The sequence below is a fragment of the Ascaphus truei genome, chromosome 6, assembly GCF_040206685.1.
Source record: "Ascaphus truei isolate aAscTru1 chromosome 6, aAscTru1.hap1, whole genome shotgun sequence".
Lineage (NCBI taxonomy): Eukaryota > Metazoa > Chordata > Amphibia > Anura > Ascaphidae > Ascaphus > Ascaphus truei.
The window spans coordinates 74,445,202-74,469,356 of NC_134488.1; the positions used below are offsets into that span (position 1 = coordinate 74,445,202).

At 40.6% G+C, this 24,155-nt stretch overlaps 1 protein-coding gene across 5 annotated transcripts in view; it reads left to right on the plus strand.

Annotated features, from left to right (window-relative positions):
- The window catches only part of PRKCZ (protein kinase C zeta), a 185,783-nt gene that overhangs the window by 114,024 nt on the left and 47,604 nt on the right, over positions 1-24,155 (plus strand). For all 5 annotated transcript variants that reach the window (XM_075604845.1, XM_075604843.1, XM_075604846.1 and 2 more), the window contains one exon: positions 23,045-23,130. In XM_075604845.1, the coding sequence (XP_075460960.1) occupies positions 23,045-23,130 (86 nt within the window). The remainder of the gene's footprint in view (positions 1-23,044; positions 23,131-24,155) is intronic.

Consider the following 24,155-nt stretch of genomic DNA (forward strand, 5'->3'; position numbering starts at 1 on the left):
GTTATTTATATGATTGTCACGTGTACTACTAATGTGAAGCGCTATGTACACTAATGGCGCTATATAAATAAAGATACATACATACATACATGCGTCATAGGTGATCAATGTAGTTTCCTTGGCCAGGCAGCAGCAGGATGAGAAAATAAGTTGCATTGTGCTCTAAACAAAAAATCTCAGCAAACATAGGTGGTATCTATAAATGTATAGCGGATTACCCCTCCAGAGAAAGCAAAAATAAGGCTGGAATATAAGGTAGCACCCATGTACCTGTTAGATGTGTAACTGGAAAATAAAGTCCCACATGCAATGAAGTAAGGACAGTATACACCTGCCGGTGTCCAGTGTTAGTACAGCATCATGGTATAAACATGGGGCGACAAACAAATTCCTTGCAGCCACTTAGGAAAAGGAGAGTGAAAAAGGCTCAGTATAGAGTATTACTCACGAAATTGTAGAGCCTGGTGTGTCACAACTCCTGGGGTGTACCGTGCCTCCGTTGTAGTGGATGAACAGGAACAAAGAGAGAGAAAAAAACGAAGCACTGGTTCCACTAAAGCAAAAGTTAACACAGAGGTGCGTTCCCACAATAAAAGTTTAATGGATCAAACGTACAAAAACAGAACACCTACGCGTTTCGGGCTTATGGCCCTTTCTCAAGGTGAATAGAAATACATAAACCGGAGTATTTAAATACCTTAACTCGGCGCTGGCGTGACCAATCCGCCGCCACTTCCTGGTTCAACGGGGAGGGTGACGCGGGACGTGTGATGTCAGTGTGCTCAAGCCATAACAATAAAATCAACTTTATTTAAACAAAAAAGATAAACAAAATGAACAATCCTAAATATGAATAAAAAAAACACACAATCTAGACATAAAAACTATATTAAAACAAATGTACACAAACAGAATGTATTAGTCTCATGAATAGAGGTGTGTTGATACTTCATTCATAGATTACTTAAATTCTACATCTCTTCAAACTTTATTTAAACAGAAAGTATAAGCAAAGAGAATAATCCTAAATATGAATGAAAATACACGATCTAGACATAAAAGCTAAATTAAAAACAAATGTACACAAATAGAATGTATTAATCTCATGAGCAGAGATGTATTAATGCTTCATTCATAGATTACGCAAATTCTATATCTGTTAAAAACCCACAGTTTTAAAGTTCAATCTGTGAAGCATATATCAGCCTAGTACATTCAGTATATATATATACACAGACTACAATATATAGTAATGGTACATTTTATGCAACAAATGCCAGAAAAAGTGCCCCTTGTATAACGATGTCTGATGTCTAGGATGAAAAAAGACGTTGCCATCATTCACCATACAGTATATTTGAGTGATTTATTAATTGCACTAAATGGATATAGTATTTTAATACTGTATGGGTGTTGGCAAAGTATGGAACAATCCATATTGAGCTTGATATATGGACTTATTGATTGAAAAACTCATTGACAATTAGCATATTGAATTCAAGACAATTCAGCTCAGCATAAATACAGTGCTATATTCTGGTTTAAACACCAATTAAAGTTCTATTATATATATATATATATGTTTTGCTATTTGATGATAACTATATGTATATATATATATATATATATATATAGCAAAGGTTGAGCTAAACACATTCATGAGCTCAGGTAAGAAATTGTATGTATTGAAATGGCAGATATCGTTCCCATGAGGCAGGGGATAGAAAAATAGGCATATACGAATATGATCAATTTTAAATATACAGTTCTTATTAAATGACCCTATCTAGAGCAGGAGTGGTCCCAAATCCCAATCGGAATTGAGGCCATTTGGAATACGTGTATTTAAAGTAAAGATCCAAAATAATTCTCTCCTGTCTAGAATGCCATTTCTATCCCCACCTCTAATGGGACATGGTATGTGCTCTATACCTGTGTATGAGAAGTTATTTACATTACCCATACTGCAATTGGTAAAATGAAATGATACAGGGTGGTTGACATCTTTTTTTATAATTAGACGTAAGTGTTCGAGTATACGAACTTTGAGGGCTCTTATTGTTCGGCCTATATATTGTTTGCCGCAACCACATTTAAGTAGGTAAATTACATATATGGTATTGCAATTTATGAACAATTTGATGTTATAAATGTTCCCTGTACTGGTGGTGGAAAAATCAGATTTTGATGACATGTACTTACAAGATTTGCATTTTAAACATTTAAAACATCCCTTTGGCAAGTTAGAGACCAGTTTCTTAGTTGTAAACAAACTTGGTGAAACATAATTAGAGATTGTTTTTGCTCTTTTGTACACAAATTTGGGACCCTCATTGTAAACATGCTGTAAGACAGGATCAGCAGCTAGTACAGCCCAATGTTTTTTCACAATATTTTTAATTTGATATGCTTGTGTAGAGTACTGCATAATAAACATTGGGGATTGTGAAAAGGAGTTGTCTCTTTTTTTGTTTTGTAATAATGTGGACCTATCCATTTTATTGACTTCTTTAAACGCATTGTTCAAATCTAAGCGTGAGTAACCTCTGGCCTCAAAACGGTTCATAAGATCCATCGATAGGTTGAGAAAGTCTTCTGAGTTAGTGCAGATTCTTTTTAATCGGATCAATTGACCTTTAGGTATGCTTTTTAATAACGACTTGGGGTGGCAGCTGTCAGCACGTAAAAAAGTGTTTCGTGAGTTACTTTTACGATATACATCTGTGTTAATATTCATAAACATATCAATAAATAGATGTAAATCCAAATAATTTATAATAATTTATATGGTGAAAATCATAGTGATAAGTGAAATGCAAATTTAAATCATTATTGTTAAGATAATCAGTGAATAACTTAAGAGTGTGAGTGTCCCCGTTCCAAATAAAAATCAGGTCGTCAATATACCTCTTATAAAATGTGATAAAGTGTCTAAAGGGGTTAGTATCACAAAGGAGGAAACCCAGCGTTTGGTGATGTCCATGCGTTACAGACTTCACGCAGTCATTGCCTGCAAAGGATTCTCAACAAAGTATTAAAAATGAACATTTTATTTATGATTGTGTTAATTTGTCCAATTACATTTGAGCCCCTGAAATAAGGGGACTGTGTATGAAAATGGTTGCAATTTCTAAACGTTTAATACGATATTTTTGTTCAACCCTTTGAATTAAAGCTGAAAGTCTGCAATTCTATTTCATTTCGGTTGTTTCATTTCAAATCCATTGTGGTGGTGTACAGAGCCAAAATGATGAAAATTGTGTCAGTGTCCAATTATTTCCGGACCTAACTGTATATATATTCAAAAATGAATAGACAATACACACACACACAGCTCCACCCCGTTATAGCGCGATCCGCATATGACGCGTTCTGAGCGTGGCTCCCGATTTAAAAACATCTCCAAGGTTTTTATATATATATATATATATATATATATCATTCAATGCTTTATTGTTAACGGACAAACACACATGCAGGGTTCAGCTGTGTGTGTGTGTGTATATATAATGTGTGTGTGTGTGTTCGTTAGGGTGAATTGCTTCTTTAAAGCTGTGCAGTGGGGCTAAGGACCTTATGGTAAAATATGGCAATGTTACTGTGCACGTGTACTTTTTATTATTGCTTGGAGCAAAAAGTAGAACATGTATCAAGAGGGGTCTATAACGAGGCCATGCACCGTTTGCATTCTGTTGTACCTGCTCTCATCCCGCTGCTCTATTTTATGGAAACTTTTTTTTGTCTGCTGGCTAATTGAAAATAGGTGAAGAAATCTTTTCATCCAGATGAGACTGTTCTGGACACCGTCAGGAGGTATAATGATTCTGGCTGCTGGTGGAACAGCAGGAATAAGGCACGTCCGCGATGCCAATAATCAAACGCTCCTCCTACTCCCGGCAGAGAAGCAGGTGGCTCTTAGTAAGAGCCGAAACACCAAAGTGCAGTTCGCGGCGGCTAATGACGTTACCGAAAGCGTCACTAGTAGCGACCATACAGCAGGACGTCACAAAGCCAAATAGAAGCCACAAGCATAACAAACGGATATCGATAATCGTTGTGATTACACAAATCAAATTTTACCAAAGACCAGATTTTTCTATGTATAATCTCGGATACCTGTTTCTCCTGCAAAAAAATAAGTTATATGGTTATTTCATATTCACGCGTGTATATTAAGCACACAGACGCAACAGTGAAGATGGCGTGTTATTATAGAAACAATGTTATGAAGTGGTTTATATATTGAGGCAAAGTTTAAACGTCAAGAAAGTTTTTATTTTTATTTTTTTAATTCAGTTTTAAAACTGTTGGGTGGGTTGAGAGCGCGCTCAAAAGGGGTGGGGGCATATGTTTGAATTAGAATTCAGATAAGAGAGAGAAATGGCAGAGCACAACCGGAATCATCCGAACAAGAAATTAGGAGGAAAGTGCGTTATCCATAAAAAAATGTAATAGTCATGGACGGAAAAAGGGCAAGGCATCACCCTACCAACATGTTTCGTGCTACACAGAGCACTTTATCAAGCACATATTAAAGGAAGAGAGTGTTGTGAAAGGATGTTGCAACAAACAGAAGCGAAACAATGGCGAGCATATTGCGGGAAGGGATATTAAGGTAAGCAAGTGTTGCGATTTTGAGCAAAGTATTGAGAGAGACTGTGGTAGATGATAATGGGAGAGGGTAGTGGTGCAGGCTAACAATTGTGGACTATTGGTTTAGAAAAGGGAGCTTTTGCAACTTTTATTACATTACTTATAATTCTGATATGATGCTACTGTATATCCCTTCTGACTTTAAGAATCTAAATACCTGCCTCATTCTTTCTTGTGGTATGAGTCTAACATCTCTGAAAAGCTCCTTTATTCTCCACATTTCATATTCTTATTTTATATTCTTATTCTCCAGCATTCATACTTTGTTTCTATTGTTTTATGCCATACTTATCAGGACTCCACTTTAGAAAATTCGGCAGGATATGTAGGTGAATATGAACTCTGCAGAGTATATGCTTCCATCCCACCGCTAAAGTAGACCTGAAATAAGACCTTTAATTTTCAATATTAGCGTCGCCCTATGCCTCCATCTGTTTCTTTCTCTTCCTTTTGAGGGTCACGCTGTCAACCTTTTCTTCCCTCTCGCTCTGAATGTTGTAGTCATCTACAGACCACTTACTAACTGTACATCCTCTACCTCCCTCTTTGAATCTTGGCTTTCCTTCTTTCTCTCATGACCCCTATCCTTTTACTGGGGGGACTTCAATGGTCATACTTATGTTCCCTCAGTCTCCTGGGCATCTCCCCTTCTCTCTTTAACCTCCTCCTTTGTCCTCCATCAATGGACCAATTCCAGCACCCACAATGATCGTCACTATTTAGACCTGATCTTTACGAAACACTGTTCCCTTTCTGATTTTCTATCCCCCCCCCCTTCCACTCTCTGACCATCACCTCCTATAATTCCCCTAACCTCCTCCTACCTGTTCTACTCACTAATATCCAGACCTTTACTCAATTGACCTCTCTGCTCTGGTATCTACACTGAAAGCTGTCTCTGTCTCTCTGTGTCTCTCTCATCTGATCCTGACCATCTTGTCAACTCTTACAACTCTATCAGCTCCTCCTCTCTTGATCTATATGCCCCTTCTCGGCTCCGGAACACCCGTCCCACTATCCCACGCCGTTGGCTAAATTCACAAACACTCTTTCTTCACACTTATGCCGCTGAACGATTTTATGCACTATACTGTACATTTCTCCTCTCGTATCTTAACTCTTCTCTCTCTAAGGTAAAAAAAAACCAAAAACACTACTTTTCCTCACTCGTGTACACTCACAAATCCAATCCACGTTTTCTTTTCTCTGTATTTGACTCCCTCCTCCGACCTTCTCCTCCCACTTCCCATCCTTCCTTTACTTTTTGCCGACCACTTTAAAGGCAAGGTGGGTGCTATCCAAAATGAGATTCCTTCTCTCCTTTCCCCCTCTTCTCTGCATCTTCCTAAGCCATCTTCTTCCACTCTTGACTCCTTTTTTTCCTGTTAGACTTCATTAAGATGTATGTAGAACTAAAAGGTGCTCTGTGAGATCAGTAGTTGTAGCTATACATGGTAGACAGTAATTTTTTTATGGGTCTTTAATCTCGGAGAAGCATAATGTGGTTTCAAACTATATAGTGTATTTCTGTATATTGCATAAAGCTTATTTTATTGCTTGACACATCTTTGTTGCTACAGTATGGGAACAACCAGCAGTGGGGCAACAGCAAATTTAACAAAAGTGCTCAGTCTCGGGCTAAAGAAATTAGAGCATGTTCAGGTTTTGCTGGTGTGTGTTCTGAATGCCTTTGCATAAAGGACGCTTCATTGATATTTGAAGCTTTTGCATCTTCAAAGATAACAGAAATCACTTAGGAGCTGGGGTATCCAAAGTAAAATATGAAGATTGAATTAATGTTTATTACATATAAATAAACACTTATGTGCCTCATGCATTAGAATGAGAAGAATTAAAGATGCAGACCAAGCAATATCATACATGTGTTTTTTTGTGATAATACAGTTCTATATTATGAGAAAATACTTGTAGCATTTTTTAAACAACTCTGAATGACATTTTTTAATGTATTATGTTTATGTATTGTGTGTCTGTACCAACCCTTTACAAAGTCACATCCCCTGTCTCTTCTACAACAGGCTCTGTCATACCCCTTTTTGAGCCCTGCCTTCTCTAGCATTGCACCAATTGTATCTAGTGACGGTCTGATCACATGATCTTCCCCACAAAACTTTGCATCTTTGGTCCTCTTCTGCTGCACTGACAGTCATTTAGTGAACCCCCAAGCAGAATCTTAACCGATCGACAACTTGGCTAATTACTTAGCATTGTGTGGATTGTATTAATGCACATATTAAAGGGGGAAAAAACTAAATGGTAAAAAAACAAAACTGCTTCTTTTACATCCTTTATTTTCATCCCTTTTATCCCCTGTAAATCATAAAGTGTCAAAATAAATTCAGTGTGAGAACTAGCTTTGGCGTTCCATGTTTTCGCTACTATACCAGCCGGTGACTATTTGTGGTCTTAAAACAGCAATCCGAGCTCCCACATTTTTTTCGACCAATTTTTTTTATTTTTAACATAGGATTGAACAGGGGATCTGCAGAGCTAAACCCTGTTAAGTTCAGCTCTGGGCACCTCCTGTTTCCGGAGATACTTACCTACGTATGGGAGCCTATGCGCTAGCAGGGATCATGTTATGGAGTTTCAAAGCTCCTGAGCCATGCGGGCCAATAGGAAGCCGTGATCTCATCCGCTCCGGCTTCCTATTGGCCTGTGTTATGCGGGAGCTTTAAACTTTGCTGAGATACTGGCAACTCCTTTGGAGGTCTGTATGTCAGAAAGCTGGGGGTCTCTGGAGCTGCAATTTACTAGGGTTCAGCTACGGAAACCCCCTGCTTCAATTCATCCAAAGAATTAAATAAGAAAAGAAAAAACAGCTTGGATTGTTTCTTCAAGCTGGCAATTCCCTACAACTAAATTAGATGTTTTTGTTAGGCTCCTAGTGCACCAAATACATGCAGCCATGACTGGGATGGGATTTCAGATTGGTTCATGGAAGGTACAGATTAGAAATTATTGAAAAATAATGCAGTCGGTTTCATAAAGTATTTGTGTGGGTCTATAGTATATTTTTGGGAGGTCATGAAATTGGCACCAGCTTTTGAAGTAATAATTACAACTGAGATGGTGATAGACATTTACACTGTAAATTCATTGGGCCATGAGTTTCCCGGTCCCTTTGTTTCCTATGTCTGGATCAGCAGTCAGGATATTTTTTGTCCTCCAAAGTATACATGCGCTTTGCTATAAAGGAATAAAATAACACGTTGGTAGACTATTTTGAGATGTGGTTTTATATTATTTAGATGACATTTAAATGGGTTTTTATAGCAAAATCACAGAAAATGGAAGTCAAAATAGAATACACAGAAAACAGATAATAGATACAGTGTCACATCAGTTAAGATGTTATGACACTATGTTGCTATAGAAACAAGGATAGTTAAAATACAGTGTGGCCAGTCTAATAATAGACCACTAGAGACAAGCATACATATCCTTTTAATGCCATTAATGTTAATTAACGTTATCATGCATGGTTTCCATAGGAATCCACCACAGAGATGGGACAAACAGAATAAAAAAAGAGATGGCGTTGATTATTTATGTTAAATAATATATTATCGTCTGGTCTAAAAGCTGTGTGGCTCACTTTGAAAGGCACTTTTGGCCCCCAGAGGGGGCGTGGAGTTTAAATGCCGGGGAAGTGGCGAAGGCCTCTGTAAATTTCACTTACCTTGGTTCAGGCGGCTTCTGGAAACGCTGCGGGGTCATGTGACGTCACGTTGCTATGACAAAATTACGTCAGAACGCCGGAACCAAGGTAAGGGGGCTGGAGGGGGCGCGCAGAGAGGGGGACAGCCGGCAGGGGGGCGCAGGAGAAAGATTTTGCTGCCCTGTACTAATGCATGCGAAAAGAAGAACCTGTTACCTGCATGTCTGACGTTGCACAGCAAGAAAACAACATCATTACAAACCAGGAGATTCCCAGACTTAAGCAGGTGCCTCATACTTTGCCTTATTATTATTATTTGTGGTTCTGTTCTGAAAAAGAAAGAATCAAGTCCCTGGGGAGAAGATTAACTTCTTTGTAAAATACCAGTCCTCGGTTTTTCCTCTTGAGAAAATTCACAGAAAAAAAGATGCTTTTTTTTTTTAGGAGATTATATTTCCTTCCAATATCCCAATAGTAAGATATTACACTGAATCATGCCAGATTCAGGACCTCCAGGACACTACTGTCACCATGTTATGAATAAAGGTAAAGAATATTTTCATAGAGGCCACTATCGTATTTATTACCCAGTTTGTGTGTATACATTCTCCTCCCACTTCTCGGCAACCTCATCTGGCCCTCACATATCACAAAGTGCCACTTATTATTATTATCATTGTTGATCTGTAAAGTGCCAACGATATTCTGCAGTGCGGTACAGTGGGGGTATTGTATGCCTTTATTTATATAGCGCCAAAAGTGTACTCGGCGCTTCACAAAGAATACAGTACAGGGAATTATAATACAATAAGTGCAGCAGAATCAGACAATAGGAAAGGAAATCCCTACCCCGAAGAGCTTACAATCTAAGAGGCTTGATGGGAAACTTAGAGACAGTAGGTGAGGGAATAAGTACTGTAGATGACAGTGCTTGGCCACAATGGGTGGTAGGTGTGACTGAGTGTGGGACAATAGCCATAAGTGCAGGCTATTGGAATGCTTGAATTGTGGGGCAAGTTTTAAGGTTAGTCAGTATTAAATGAAAAGGTTAACACAATTGACAGGGGAAGAGATGGCAGGGAGGCATGGGTGAAATCAGGAGTGTATGTCTGGCTTCAGGCCTAGGGGAGATCCCCAGCAGCAGGAAGGAGTAGATAGAGGGTGTGAATAGAGGATTTGTGTGGGTGTTTTTTTATTTAAGGGTAAAGAAGTTGTTGTGAGAGAGGTGTATAAATAATGGTGGAGTGGGGAAGTTGGAGAGGACAGAGACATTCACAAAGGAGTGAGGAAACAGTAAACAGAAAAAGCAATAGGGAGGGCATAGTGAGATACAGGAAGACAGACTTCCCAGGTACTGGAGGGTAGGAAGAGTACAAATAATCACAGCTTTTAGAATGTTAAGTTCTCACAGTTGCAAAGTAGGTGTGCAGAGTCCAGATCTTCCTCAAATCTTCACCTCCAATTTCAACTCCAAAATTAACTCTGCCAGACACTTAAGATGTGACACACAGCCAAGATAGATGGTCTTAAATACTCTAAAACACAGTCACTTGACTAACAATTAAGGGAGGAGTTTGCCTAATCAATTCACAAAAACATACCCAAATAATTTTAAGTTCTCTTGCAATTGATAGGAGAATTCAGCTCAAGGAAACATACCTGTTTGAAGAAATTAATCAGGGTACAGAGTTATGTATGTTACACAAACACTTTATGAAACATGCCAAATAAGCACAGATACAGAAGGTAATGAGGGCCCTGCTCCTGAGAGCTTATATAAGCCATTTTACAACCTTTTCAAAATCTCCAATACCATATTTAAATAAAAACCTAGCTATGAAACATCCATAGAGGTGCGTCGTGCATGCGTCTTTACAGGGGAGGCAGCATTATCAGAATACACACTCGCATGGCCTGAAAGAGGCACAAGTTGTCATCTGAGGGTTACAATTTGCCTACCACTGTTGTAGATTATGTATGCTAATGTACATTGATTTTATTTATGCTTTCTGGTAATCGACTTTTCAAAGGCAAAACGTTCAGGTAATCGACTTCTCATAATGCTTCTGTCAGTTGTTGTGATAAGTGTTGTGATATGTCAATTGACCATGCCCCTCCCTGCTCTTTGTAATCAAAGCAGGTAGTGTGTTATAAATGTAAGAAAAACAAAAACAGAAATATAATGCTCACTAAATCAAATGGTGTGATAGTAATATGATTGTGCCTGAGCCGTCAAGATTGACGGTGGGTGCAACTGATGAGCTGAATATACTAGAATTAACTACAGCTGAGAAGTGAAGACTTGTCTTCACTTCTCAGCTGTAGTTAATTCTGTTATAAATGTAAGCAGTTAGGGATGGCTTGCAAGGTTTAGGGTTTAAACTGGATTTGGACTCATGCAAGATGTTTTTCTTTATATTATCACAGCTGCATATAATCTGCATTCCGGTTTTTAGCACACAGAAGAAAAGTTTATTTGTCTAAAGTTATTACTTACATACTCATAGTCGGTATATAGTGGCTACATCAAATAGCTCATATTCTTTTCTAAGAGATTGCATGTCATTCCTTCTCTGGGTGGAAACCTTCCTCTTTCATATCTTGTTAGTATCGTGGCTCCCAGCCCCTAGCCAAATCTGCCAGTATTTATCCAGAGAATATTCCCTAGTCAGCCTTCTTACTCTCAGCACCATGACCTAATATGGTATTACATGTGTCCTTTCAAGAATAATCTATAACTTTTGTCTATCTGGCATGATGTCATACCTCCTTATCTTTCCTATAAGGAGCTCCAGCTATTATCAAAAGTGATTGCAGCAGTTGTTTGTAGCAACTCAACGTCACTTGCTGACTTTCCTTCAGATAACCTAAGACAGCTGTATGTCATATCTATAGATAAACCTTATCTCAAGAAGAATCTCTGCGTTAAGAATACTTTTCCTATGTACTGTAACAATATCTTTAAGAAGAATATTTGCTTGTCAGAATAATTCATGTGGCATCTGTTCTTGTACCAATTTATACAGAAATTAATTACAATATAATAATATGAATGGCTATCTAACAAACCATAAATACTCCCCGCTTATCAGTCCTATATACCTGATGTGTAGACTGATGTCAAAATGAGCTTTCTCACCAATAGTATGTTCAACTCTACACTGCATTGCTGGACTTGTACTTCCTAGTCTACTAATTTAAGACACTATCATTATAAATTCCCACTACCGTACTTTTTCTCAGACCCCACCATTTTGCATTTCTTCCCCTGCTTTGGTTCATATTTCCCCTACACTCCTTCCCTCTCCACTCATTAACTTTTACATTTACATTTGTACTCCGTCTACACACCTACTTATACAACCGATTGAAAAGCTTGCACTCAAACTTAATCTCCCCATCACCCCATCTCCTCTCTCTCTCTCTCTGCTCCTCCTTGCTGCTGGTAACATTTCTCCCAACCCTGGGCCTTGTTATATCCCTACTTGCTTCCACTCTCAGCCCTCTTCCTGATCTCTTCCTCCTTGTCATACTAATCGTATCTCCATCACCTGCCTTTCTAGCTCACACTGTTGACCACCCTCTACTTGTGCAAATTCTTCACTCTTGTTATCTGCAACAAGGCCCTCACCTAGTTCTCCTCTACTCTTTCTAACCACTCCATCTGGTGCTCTGTTGCTAGCCCTTTCTCTTCGCCTATATTCTGTTGGTATGCCTCAGTGCTCTGTCCTAGGACCTCTCCTTTTCTCTGTATATACACTCACTAGGTGATCTCATTACAGTAGCTTCTTTGGTTCCAAATATTACCTCTATACAGATGACACCAACTGAATCTTTGAACTCATATGTTTACTCCTGACATCCTGTCCTAACTTACAGTCTGAGGAGAGAAAGAAAGAGAGCCAGGATTCAAAGTGAGAGAGAAAGGCAGAAGGGGGATGAGTAGAGGTAGGTGGGCGATAGATGACCGCCACATGGACAGGGAGAGGAGAGAAGATCTGGACAGTGAGCCTCAAAGGAGTGAAAAGCAAGAGATGGAGGAATAGGAAGGGTTCGGTAACGGCAGAGAGAGGAGAGCAGGAGCCCCACGCCTCCACCCCTGCCATCAGGGCGCGGAGTGTGGGAGAAGGAAAGGCCACCATAGGAGAGGGCAGCTTCCAGAGCAGAGTCAGACTGAGTGAGCCAGGTCTGAGTTATAGCAAATAGGAGCAGAAAGTGAGAGGGGAAAAAAGTCATGTACAGAGAGGAACTTGGTAGAAAGGGAGCGAGCATTCCAAAGGGCACAGGAGAAAGGGAGAGGAGAGGGAGGGTGGCAGGGGATGGGTATGAGGTTGGAGGGGTTGACACCAGAAGGACTAGAGGTTGCAATTGGCAAGCGAGGACGAGCGCTTGTAGGAATAAGGCAGGGACCAGGATTGGGAGAGATATCCCCAGAAGAAGAAGGAGAAGCATGGATAGAAAGAGAATGTGTGAGGATGATTTGTAGGGATGTGCTTTATTGCTGGGGATATAGCTGTGTGGTGTCAGAAGGCACAGGTAAGAAAGGAGTTCATGTGAACAGAGAAGTGGCAAAGGAAGGAGAGATGGAGATATATGAATAGAGTTAGAGACATAATGAGGCTGGTAAAAAGAAGTGCATAATTTGAGAAGAAGTGAAGTCACAGCAAATATAAATGGTAAAGGCAGCATCACCGCAGTAATGATGCAGTCTGGTATAGATGATATCCTCCTTTCCAGTGTAGTTCAAATGCAGGAATCAGGGCCAGATGGGGGTGTCCACTTCCTCACTTCTTTTGACCTTCCTTTTAAACTTCAGTTGTTCAGTAGTCCTGCCACTTATAATGGGCCACTTGGACATGGGCTGCAGGCAGCATTAGGCTGTTCTATCTGGGGTTATATGGGCCTAAAAAAGTCACCTGACAGTTTGGTTCTGTCTGCTTAATTAGCACATCTGAGGCACATTCAAACAGATGGTTTTCTACACAGGGTGTTCCCTGCCTAGGTGGCAACACTTAATTCAATTAAGAGTTGAAGCAGACAGGATTCAGATATGGGATATTACCTAAGATTGTTTCAGTTGCATATACTAACATACACACAGCAAAGAATTGAAGCAGACAGGATTCAGATATGGGATATTACCTGAGGAGAGAAGATGATTTTGTTAGGGTAAGGGGTCCTTCCTTTTAAACTTCAGTTGTTCAGTAGTCCTGCCACTTATAATGGGCCACTTGGACATGGGCTGCAGGTTATATTATATATTATCTCCCTGTATTGTCTGTATTATAATTCCGTATATCGCTGCGCACATTGTTGGCGCTATATAAATAAACATACTGTACACACAAAATACCCTTTTCAGCCCACACAAATGTCTAATACCTTTTTGTGTGCTTTTGTTCTCTTTTAAATTTGTGTAGTCTTCTTTTTCCCGTTACATTTTAGGTAATCCTAATCTAGTATGTGTATTTAAAACATCAAGCCCTTTAATGCATCTATTAACCTTAACTCCTCGTGCTGCCCCCTGTATGGATTGTAGTAGCATTTTTATCTCCTTGTAATTCTACTGATGTCTTCTCAGAGATTTACCACCATCGTTTCCATAGCGTGCGGTTTGCGTTATTTATTTTATTTTTTCCATTGATATTTTGTATGATCAAGTGAGCAGGGCCACGGACAGCTTTGGCCCAGGACTTGAATTTTGCTCGGGACCGCAGGCAAATTTTGTCAACGGCCTAGCGAGCCCCTTCTCTTTCTCTTACACTCCTCCCACTCATCGCCCACCTCCTCTTAACCTCTCCCTCCCCCACTCACTCTTCCCCTCCCCCTCTCATCCTCTTCCCCCCTACTCTTCCCCCTTTTATCTTCTCCCTCTCCCCTCACTTTCCCCTGTCTCACCAACCCCCTTCTCTATCACTCACTCTGTCTTACTCTTCCTCTCCCCTACCCTTCCTACCCACCACTTGCTCACTCTCCCTACACTCTCCCTCTCTCGCTCACTCAATCCCCCTCTCACACATACACACACACTTGCCCTCCTCACGCACACATACAATTGCTCTCCTCATACACAATAAGCCCCTCTCCCCATAACACACACCTCTCCCCCACACTCCCTCTCCCCCACAAACAATATCCCTCCTCTCCACAACATACTAATCCCACTCACAACAACACACACAATAGCCCCCTCAAGTCACACACAATAGCTCCCCACACCACAACACACACAAACAATAGCCCCCCGGACCCACAATACACACACTAGCGTCCCTCGCCCACAACACACACTATAACCTCCCTCCCCCACAACACACACCCAATAACCCCCTCTCCCCCACAACACACAATAGCCCCCCCTCCTCCAAAACAATAGCTCTTTCTCCCCCAGAACACACACTTTTTACCGCGGGGGGGGGGGGGGGGAGAGGGGGCAGGGGGCTAACCCGGAGATAACATTTTTAAATTTAGCGCATTTCCTTCATCTTCCAGCATCCTATCGGCATCTCCCCCTGCAACCCGTCAATATGGCCGACGCCGCATTCCCATGACAATGGGACACCTTATGGCGTTGATGCGTTATGCGAGGGCACATTGTCATGGCAACGGGCGTCATTTGTCGATCCCGTTGACATGGCAACACTGCGCCATTTTACACTGCGCGGCCATATTGACAGGAGTTGAAGGGGAAGATGCCGGGAGACGCCACCGCGGAACGCCGCCACCTAGAGGTTTACTAGGTAAACCCATATCCCGGAGATACATGGCCAAAAGTATGGCCTAACTTCCGGCTAGACCCTACTTCCAGTGGAGACTAGCAGGGGGAGGCGGGAGAGCTGGGGCCCGGCAGCCATCAGTTGCCTGAAAGCCAGACACCGATGTTGGGCCCCCATAGACGCCGGGCCTGGGACAGGTTTCTCCGCTCTCCCTGCCCCTGTTGCTGGGCCTGCAAGTGAGACAGAATAGAGGTAAAACGGACAGTATCGTCTTCTGCAGCCAGTCTTTAGTAGAACCTGTTACAAACCAAGCAGATTATGTTGAAATATCACTCTCAGGATGCAATTCTGCCTGCTTTGTTTTATTATAGGACATATACAATTAGCATAAGTTGCTGCCCTAGTGTTTTCATTTGCTTATTGATTTACTGTTTGCAAATATCTGGTAACGATCCCAAGGGAGCAACTAGTAAACAGCAGGACTGGCGTTAACCGCTTCAGTCTTGGAAGGGCTTGCAAAGCAGTGTTTTGTCACATTTGTTGTCGGCACACAACATTGTAAAGAAAGACGGATTAAAACCAGTACTAACTGAATGCATAGGCTCACCTAAACCTACCATTTTTCTGTAAGACTCAAATGGAACAAGAGAAGAATAGGGGAATGCTCTAAAAATCCAACCTCCAATACTTTATTTAAAAGAAAATACTGTCCCTTTTGGCAATTTTAAGAAGCCTTTATACGTGTCTAATAATTACTGACCAATGGTGCTTTGCTACAGACTTGTCTACATTGGGACGGCTCTGGGTAAACCAGAATATTTGGTCACTTTGTCTAAAAGTATCTGGACTCCATATTTAAACTATGATTTCTCTACTTGGTCAACACTGAGCAATGAGCAAATCTATATGGTCTCCTCTTAAATGCCAGTCATAGGCATTCTGTAACTGCGCACCCAGATTTAAAGCCACGTAGCTCCATCAAATAACCAATATTTGAATTTTCTTTCACTCAGTGCTGTTATTCATTTTAATATTTAATATAGTTGCAGAGCAGTTCTTTGAGTGCCCCTAAGCCGGGGCGTAATGTTATTGATGAGACCTGCAAGCCGCAATCTGTATGAAAATTTTTTTTTCTCATCCCTCTACTCTTCCTAACCAGTGATCTCCTAAATGGTTAGCTGTGGATATACGTCTAGTTTTTTCCAGGCGCAGTTTAATTATGTAGACAGACTTTATTTCTTCTAGATCAGTCTTAATGCAGAAAGTGTTGTTTGAGATCAGAAGGAAGATATGAGCAGGGAGTGTTGTACATTCCCATGCCAGAGTATTTCTGTAGTAAAGTAAAACCGATATCGTGGCTGCACTGGCATGGGGCATTTCTGTAAACTCTTCGCTCCCTATTCAACCGCACATAAGTTATGATGGGTAAAAAAAGATTTCAAAAATCCTCCACCGTACAGCAAATAAATGTATCACTTGTGAGCACATTCACATGTCTCAGACAAGTCTGAACCCTACTTTTTGCCCATTAAAATGGACATGAAGTAAAAGATGACACACTGTACGCATTTGCATATCATTCCCAGAATCCCTTGCTGCAGGGAAAACATTGTATGCTAGGAGATAATGCTGGAAGGGTTGCAGACCGGTCTGAGACATGTGAATATGCTCACAAGTGATATTTTTATTTACTCCCTATTCAATAAACTCTGAAAATGCAGCTTTGGCATTGCAAAACAGAATTGCGTACCACTTCTAGAAGTTTAAATTGTTCTCTTCATTCAATAAAAAAATGTATGCACAATTTTTGGGGAAGAGGCAACTAATGTGCATGCATAAATAAGCGGAAGCAAAAAAATGCTCTTAAGTGCCGAAGGACTTGCATGTTTTTCATTTTTGCTTCACTATTGAAAATGTCAGGTGTATATTGCTTCTTTTTTTTTTTCCATGCTGGTGACCTGGAGGCATCAGAGCACACCACCACATCTCCAACATTTCCAGTCATTTGAGAGCTTCATCCCTGGAAAATGAGCATTTCCCCATGATGTGCCTGGCTTCTGGGCCCATGATGTCCCAGGTCAATATATATACCTAATTGTTAATGAAATACTTTAATTATTAATCCCTTGGTAACTACAGAGGTTATTGAGACATGCATCATGCATACCTTTGTAACAAAAAAAAAGGGTAATAATCCTGATACTTGAGCTCTAATCATCTACCCATTGCATGCCATAGAGGCTAGTAAGGCATTACCCTTGCCTGTCGCCGAGTGTGAAGAGGTCATGTAATAGATGGTAAAACAACCAATCTTATTGTGCTTGATATTTGCTTTGATTGCCATCTTTACAGATGTGTAACTTTTTATTTTTTCCTCGTTACGTCATCGATTCCTTATTTGGGCTCAAACCACTTGGCAATGATGTAACATGGGGAAAAAACATTCCCCAACAGATGACGTCATCAGTAAAGGCTGCTAACATGCTGGAAAACCAAAGTCTCAGGGGTTCGAAATGTTGATGTAAGCACAAATACATGTCCCTTTTTTTGTATGAAGGGACGCGCCTGCAGCTTTTTGATGTTTTGGATTTATACAACAAAGTTGTTGCACCATTATTTGTGCCCTCACCACACTGATACAGTATATCTGTGTGCTGTGTCTCACCTAATCCAGACTGTCCAAATAGGTTTTCTATATGGCAAACGCCATAAAGATATCTGAATTGGCCGGTTTGCCTATCCTGAACTAGATGGGCGAAAAAAAATAGTCTTTATAGTTATAGTAAACGTATATCATGGATTTGTCTGTTTTATCTACAAAGCTTTTGTTAATGGTTCTTGCTCTCTCGACCTTACATCAGTTATAAACCAAGTGCTGCCTATCAGTTCACCAGTCATCTTTAAACCTGGTCAAGTAGCTTTATCTTCAATACATGGGGTTACTGTAGCTACCGAATAGCCATGGAAAGAGATGACTGATGGTTAGGAAATTCTTTGGGGCACATGTATCAAGTGACTGCAATGGGAGTTAACGTGGGAACGGATGCAATAGCCGTACTGGCACGTGATATATGTGCCCCATGTATTGTAAACTGTTTTGTACTTGGCTGTGGGAAGGAGTTGGAACTTCACCAGTGAGAGAAGAATAAAACATTAAGCTTGCAGGAAACTGTTGTGATACTAAATGCTACTTTCCATGGTAAATACCTTGAAAATGTTGGTGGAAGGTGGAAAACTACAGCCTGTGAGGGGTTTTCTTTGTATCGACATCTTACTCTTCTAGTTTAGATAGCAAGCCATTTCACTGCTGATCAAATATATTATGCTCAGAGATTTAAGTTATTTGTAGTATGGATTAAAAAATGGGTATAAAATCTCTCTCCCAGGGTGATGATGGGTCATTAAAGTAAGATGGGGTTGAAATCTGTGTTAACTCTCCTTGATCTTGAGCAAGTCACAACGTCGCAAAATTAGATTTAGCTCTTCAGTTTAGGGACTCATTGTATCAGCAAAATGATGTACACTGCTGCGTCTGTATGGAAAAAAAAACCTATTAGGGTATCGACTCAGCAAAAAGAAAAATACATATTTTTTGGAAGCAGCGGAAGCATTAGTGATGAATTTAAATAAACTTTGTGAAACACCTAGGGGCTTAGTCTAGTAGCTGAGTTATTATGCAGTGCATGTCAAATAACGTGATTCTGACAAGGCAAGAAGTAGCGAGGATAAATGTGTGATCTCGCCGTATTCGATAAGATTTTCCACTTAAAAAAATATATCATTTTTTTATGTACGTACATACTGTATATGGGCTGAAGAAGTGGCTCAATGAGTAAAGGAAAGTAAAGATTTTTTTTGTATTCAAAAAAAATCATATAACATATACGTTTCAACTATTATATTAATAATCCACAAAGAAAAGGGTATTACTGGCCAATAATGCCCTGACTAGGTTAAAGGCCCTCAACCTCACATTGGACCTTCAATTCCTCAAGCCTGGGCATTAATGATTGGTAAAGTTTGCAGTAATTCAGTAGACTGTACATGGGAAAAGTTAGACAAGGGCATGAAAAGGGTAATTTAATTAGGGAGTCACAGCCCAGCAGAGGTAAAATGGCTAATCTGGCATCTATTGGGTCAATCTCGCCAACCTTGAGGTGGCAAATCAAATTTGCCACCTGGTTTTGCATTTTGGGCTTAACTAGAATACCACTGAATTGACAATATGAGAGAGATTTAGACATTTTGGCCATATCGCATGGATTTGCAGACCCAGAATTAAATTGTATATAAAAAAGCCATACTCGCACAATTTGGACATGCAAGATAGGCTTTTATTTTTAAACTTTCTATTTCAGTATTTCATACATTGGGTACAAAAAGAAAAGAGGGGGGAAGGGAGAGGTTAGCAAATAAACATTTCACTTTATTTGTACCACTTGTGCTTATATTATTAAACAGAGGATACATAAAATCTTTACATTCTCATATTGTCTTTTTTTTCTTTATATTTGTTTAAGGTTATCATGTCTGAGGCAGGAAATATGTTATCTGGACCATCATGGTTGACTCGCATATATAATATTATTTTTTGAGGTTTCCGGGTTTGTCTGCTTTTCACATCCGGACTAATAACCTGGATATTAACCTGGATATTAACTTTATCTATCTGTCGCATCTTGTGAAAAGGGGAGGGATGGAGGGAAGGGGGAATTTTGCCACCAGAATTCAAACTCAGAATAATCTTGCCTCCTACAGATTTCTCCCTGCTCAGATCTACTATCTCTTCCTCCCATGTCCCTATCTGCCAATCTAAGGTTCCCAAGTCTTATGGAAAGCTTTGATTTTCTGATTCAACAGGGCAGTTAGTTTATCCATTGTCATAACTTCATTGACTCATCTAATCACCATGTTCTTTGAAGGGGGGATTGGGATGTTTCCATTTTATCCTCACAGCGGCTCGCTGTCTGATATGTGAGATTAATTTATTGGTTGAACGGTTGATATTTCTAACTGGTTTGGCTAGTATAAAGATCACTGGATTCATCGGGATGGGGATCCCCACTATGTCACCTATTAGTTTCACCATTTCCCAGTATTTCTGGATCTTGGGGCAGGACCACAAAATGTGAGATATGTCTCCTACCTGGCCATATCCTCTCCAGCAAATATTTGTGGAGCTCGGGAAGATCTGGTGTAACCTGGCGGGTGTTAGGTAGCGCGAGAAGGGCTTTTAGAATACAGTGAGCTGCATATTCAATGGAAAGGGGCTATTTCCTGCATGGATATGCACTTTTCACAACTACTAGAATAGGCCTCTTGGGGCCTCATTCAGAGAAGGTTCATAAAAAAAGCCACCGGACCATTTAAATCACCCTTTTTATGAACGTTGCTATCACGGTATTCAGAAAGCCTTCATTACCTGTCATAGCAAAATTGACAAAACGGGTGATAAGCCCTTGATCTGATGAATGACCCTCTGAAAAGGCCTTACCCGGCGAGTTGTATCTTCTGCAGAGGGAGCTGCTCTGAGAGAGCCGTCTCTCCCTGTGCAAATATCGCCCGAAATGTATGTGTATAAATTTTAATTTTGTTAATAGTTTAGATGAGCAGGGGGTCTCCTGAGCTGAACCGCATTGGTTTCAGCCTGAGGGACCCCATACTTCCCGAGATACAGGCCCCGTTATGGGGTGCCGGTATCTCCTATGCATTTTATTCCATGGTCACGTGACGCGGACATTTAAATGCATAGGAGATACTGGCCCCCCATTACGAGGCCTGTATCTCGGGAAGTAGAGGGTCCCTGAGGCTATCCGCTATGGCAATGAAGTTTACTGTAAATGTATTTTTATTGCACAGGATTCATGCCAGGGGTCTCTGGTGCTACTGTAATATTAATGGATATCAGCTCCAGAGATTCCCGGCATCAATCCTATGCAGGAAAAATGCATTTTTTTCTAAGTCCCATCTCGCCGCTTCTCTGCAGGTTTCCAACACCTTTAAGCCAACTTTTTCTGGCGTGAGAATTTTGTGATAAAAATCACCATTCTAGAGCGGTGATAGGCGTTCATAGCCAAATCACTGCTACTAGAATTGCACGAGTTTATGAACATGCCGAAAAGTGGTGATAAATGGCTTATCACCGCTGCCTCAGTGATTTTTTTTATGACCAATTTTTTTTGAGCAATTCAGTCTTTTATCACCCACTTATCACTGCTTACTGAATAGCAGTAGGCATTTTGGGTGATAAGTGCTTGATAAGGGGCTTATGAACACTTTCTGAATGAGGCCCTTAGTGTTATAAATGACATCACAAATTAGAGATCACTGTCCCAACTCCAGTGTTACATTACATAGGTAGCTTTGTAACTGCATCACGTGTGTGTGTGTGTGTGTGTGTGTGTGTGTGTGTGTGTGTGTGTGTGTGTGTGTGTGTGTGTGTGTGTGTGTGTGTGTGTGTGTGTGTGTGTATGTGGAATGAATTGTGGCATAACGGTCCTAAGGTTAACCACATGACTGGTCTTACCTTCCGAAATCCAACAGATGCACCTCATCTCATCAAAACACTCTTAAAGCAGCAATTCTACGCTCATCTGAAGCCTAAACACGCCATTTTCAGCTCCAGGAACCCTGCAGTTCCCAATATACTTGGGAGTGAAGTTACCGGCTTTACTTGCTGGTTTTTCATGGGGATTAAAATGGCCGTCCAATAGGAACCTACAATTGGATGATATTGCGGCTTCCTATTGGCTCGAGTTCAGGCCCAGGCTCACTGTAGCTAATGAGTAAGATCAGGCAGTTAAATTCATCCCCTTTAAATGCACACAGAGCCCTTCTTATTTTCTGTAACTTTATTGGAGGGGGTAACAGAAAGCTTAAGATAACAACTGGGAGGTACCATTTATGAGAGGAAGGTGAAAAGGCAACGCTTTGTTCTGGGGAAACCTGTGAGGTGTGACTACTCACATTGGCTGCTGGCTTGAAAAGGAAGGAGATATGACCTGACATGCAGGGGTGAAGCCAGGAGCCAGGGTTCCCGGATCATACCATTCAGAGGCCAGTGGAAGAGTTGCTAGGCAACAGACTAAGAAGCCAGAGAACATTTGTAACTACATAAACACTGAGAGGGACAGCAGCCACAGCACAGGGGAAAAACAAACAGGGGCCCCAGAACAGCTCGCAAAGCAAACCAGGGAGATTTGGCCACCATTTTATTTCACCTGGAGTGCGATTTAAAACCGGTGACTAAACTGGTAAGTATCTATGGAACGGAGATGAAAATATAGCAGCCCCCTGGTTTCCACCCTGTAAAAAAATAAATAAAGACAAACAAACCAAAAAAAACACATTGGGGAGATTGCTGCTCTTCAATACTGTGTATATCACGGTTTAATATCCTGCTGCTGCTAGATATTTTGTACCAAAAAGCTTTTTATTTTATTTAATATGCATCATGAAAAAAATTCTTGTTAACATCCATTTTACTGATGAAAGAAAGACATTTCTCATGCTGAGATTTGTTCTTCATGTAATAAGACTTTTGAGATGGCAGCAGGTGTTAGAAATAATTTGCTTTAATTAGGAGTCCCTCTAAAGGGGTCATTTGTCCATGCCAGTGCTGCTTCTTTAATATCATGGCCTCTCTCTCTCTCTCTCTCTCTCTATATATTTCACCTGTTTCCCCACCGGCAAGTGTGCTAGAAAGGCCTGTAACAAGAATAGTCATGTGAGGATGTGATGGTGGGGGGGAGGGTGTCAGAAGGAAAAAAGAAGCGATTGCCGAAAGCCCTTCCTCTGGAACCTGCCATGGAAAGCTTTGCTCTGGTTATAGAAGTGATCTTCTTGCGAGCATCAGTGCTCTGCATTGATTATTAAAAAAAAAATAAAAAAAATAAATCCGGATTGTTTTCCCAGTGGTTAGGCAGCTTGCAGTTGCGTGCCTGGCACCGCTGTCTTAGTATGCTGCTTCTTTACACATTTATTTTCTTCCTAGAATCAATCTACCGACGAGGGGCCAGAAGATGGAGGAAGCTCTACCGAGTGAATGGGCATCTGTTTCAAGCCAAACGCTTTAACAGAGTAAGTGATTCATGGGAAGGCTGCGTTTAGCAGCTCTGAGCTGCATTGTGTGCCTGCCTTTCCTGTGTACCGAGGGGAAACTAAAATGTGTATAAATGTTCTTGTCTGTTTTTCTAGGCTGCGCACTGTAATTCAGTACATATTGACTGGAAGGTCACACATCCTTGGATAATGTACAGGCAGGGGTGGGATCGGCAGGGCATGATGTAGGAAAATGATGTTTAGATGCTTAAATCTATTTTCTGTGCCTTATGTGGTATGTAGATACAAGATGTTTATTTGTATTCAGCACATTCTTTGCATTCACTGGGCCTGATTGGGTACTATATTGAAGGATAGTTTTGTGTGATAAATATTACCTTACAGTAGTTATCATCTGTTCCTTAGTGGATAATGTATTTTACGGTTTCTTTTAGTTGTTGTTTTTGAAGTTGCTCATTTACAGTCCTGATAGGCTGATGAGAACAGATAGTGGGCCACTGTAATTTCAGGTGTGGTCTAGTGGCTGGAACAAATGCATAGGAGACTCTCAGACCTTTCTTGTTTTGTAATGTAATTTCTTGGTCTCCATAATGCAGCTGGCATGTCACAATTTATAAAGCAAGATTAGCGCGGTTTAATCTTTAGGCCAAGAGAGAGGATGTGGGATGATTGATGTCTCCTGTATCTTCACTTTGACATACATACAGTAGCATGGATCATTCCAGGTAGGGTATTGTGTAGTGATGAAAAGTGAAGACCAGCAGGGTAGGGAAAGGACAAGGCAGGAAAAAAAGAACACTTTCATTGAATTCAACTGGTCTCTCGAGAACACGCACATTGTAAGAAGGGAAAGTAAATGCAATATTAGTCGAATTTGGCAAATTGAACAAGACATGATATGTTACTAAGTTGTAACTACAGAACACGCCAGAGTTAATTTTGACATACAGTAAGTTAGCCCTAAAGGCTAAGTAATAGATAGCAGAAATGGCACACCCCAAGTCCAACAACACAAAAGGTTCTCCACTCACTACTCTAATAAA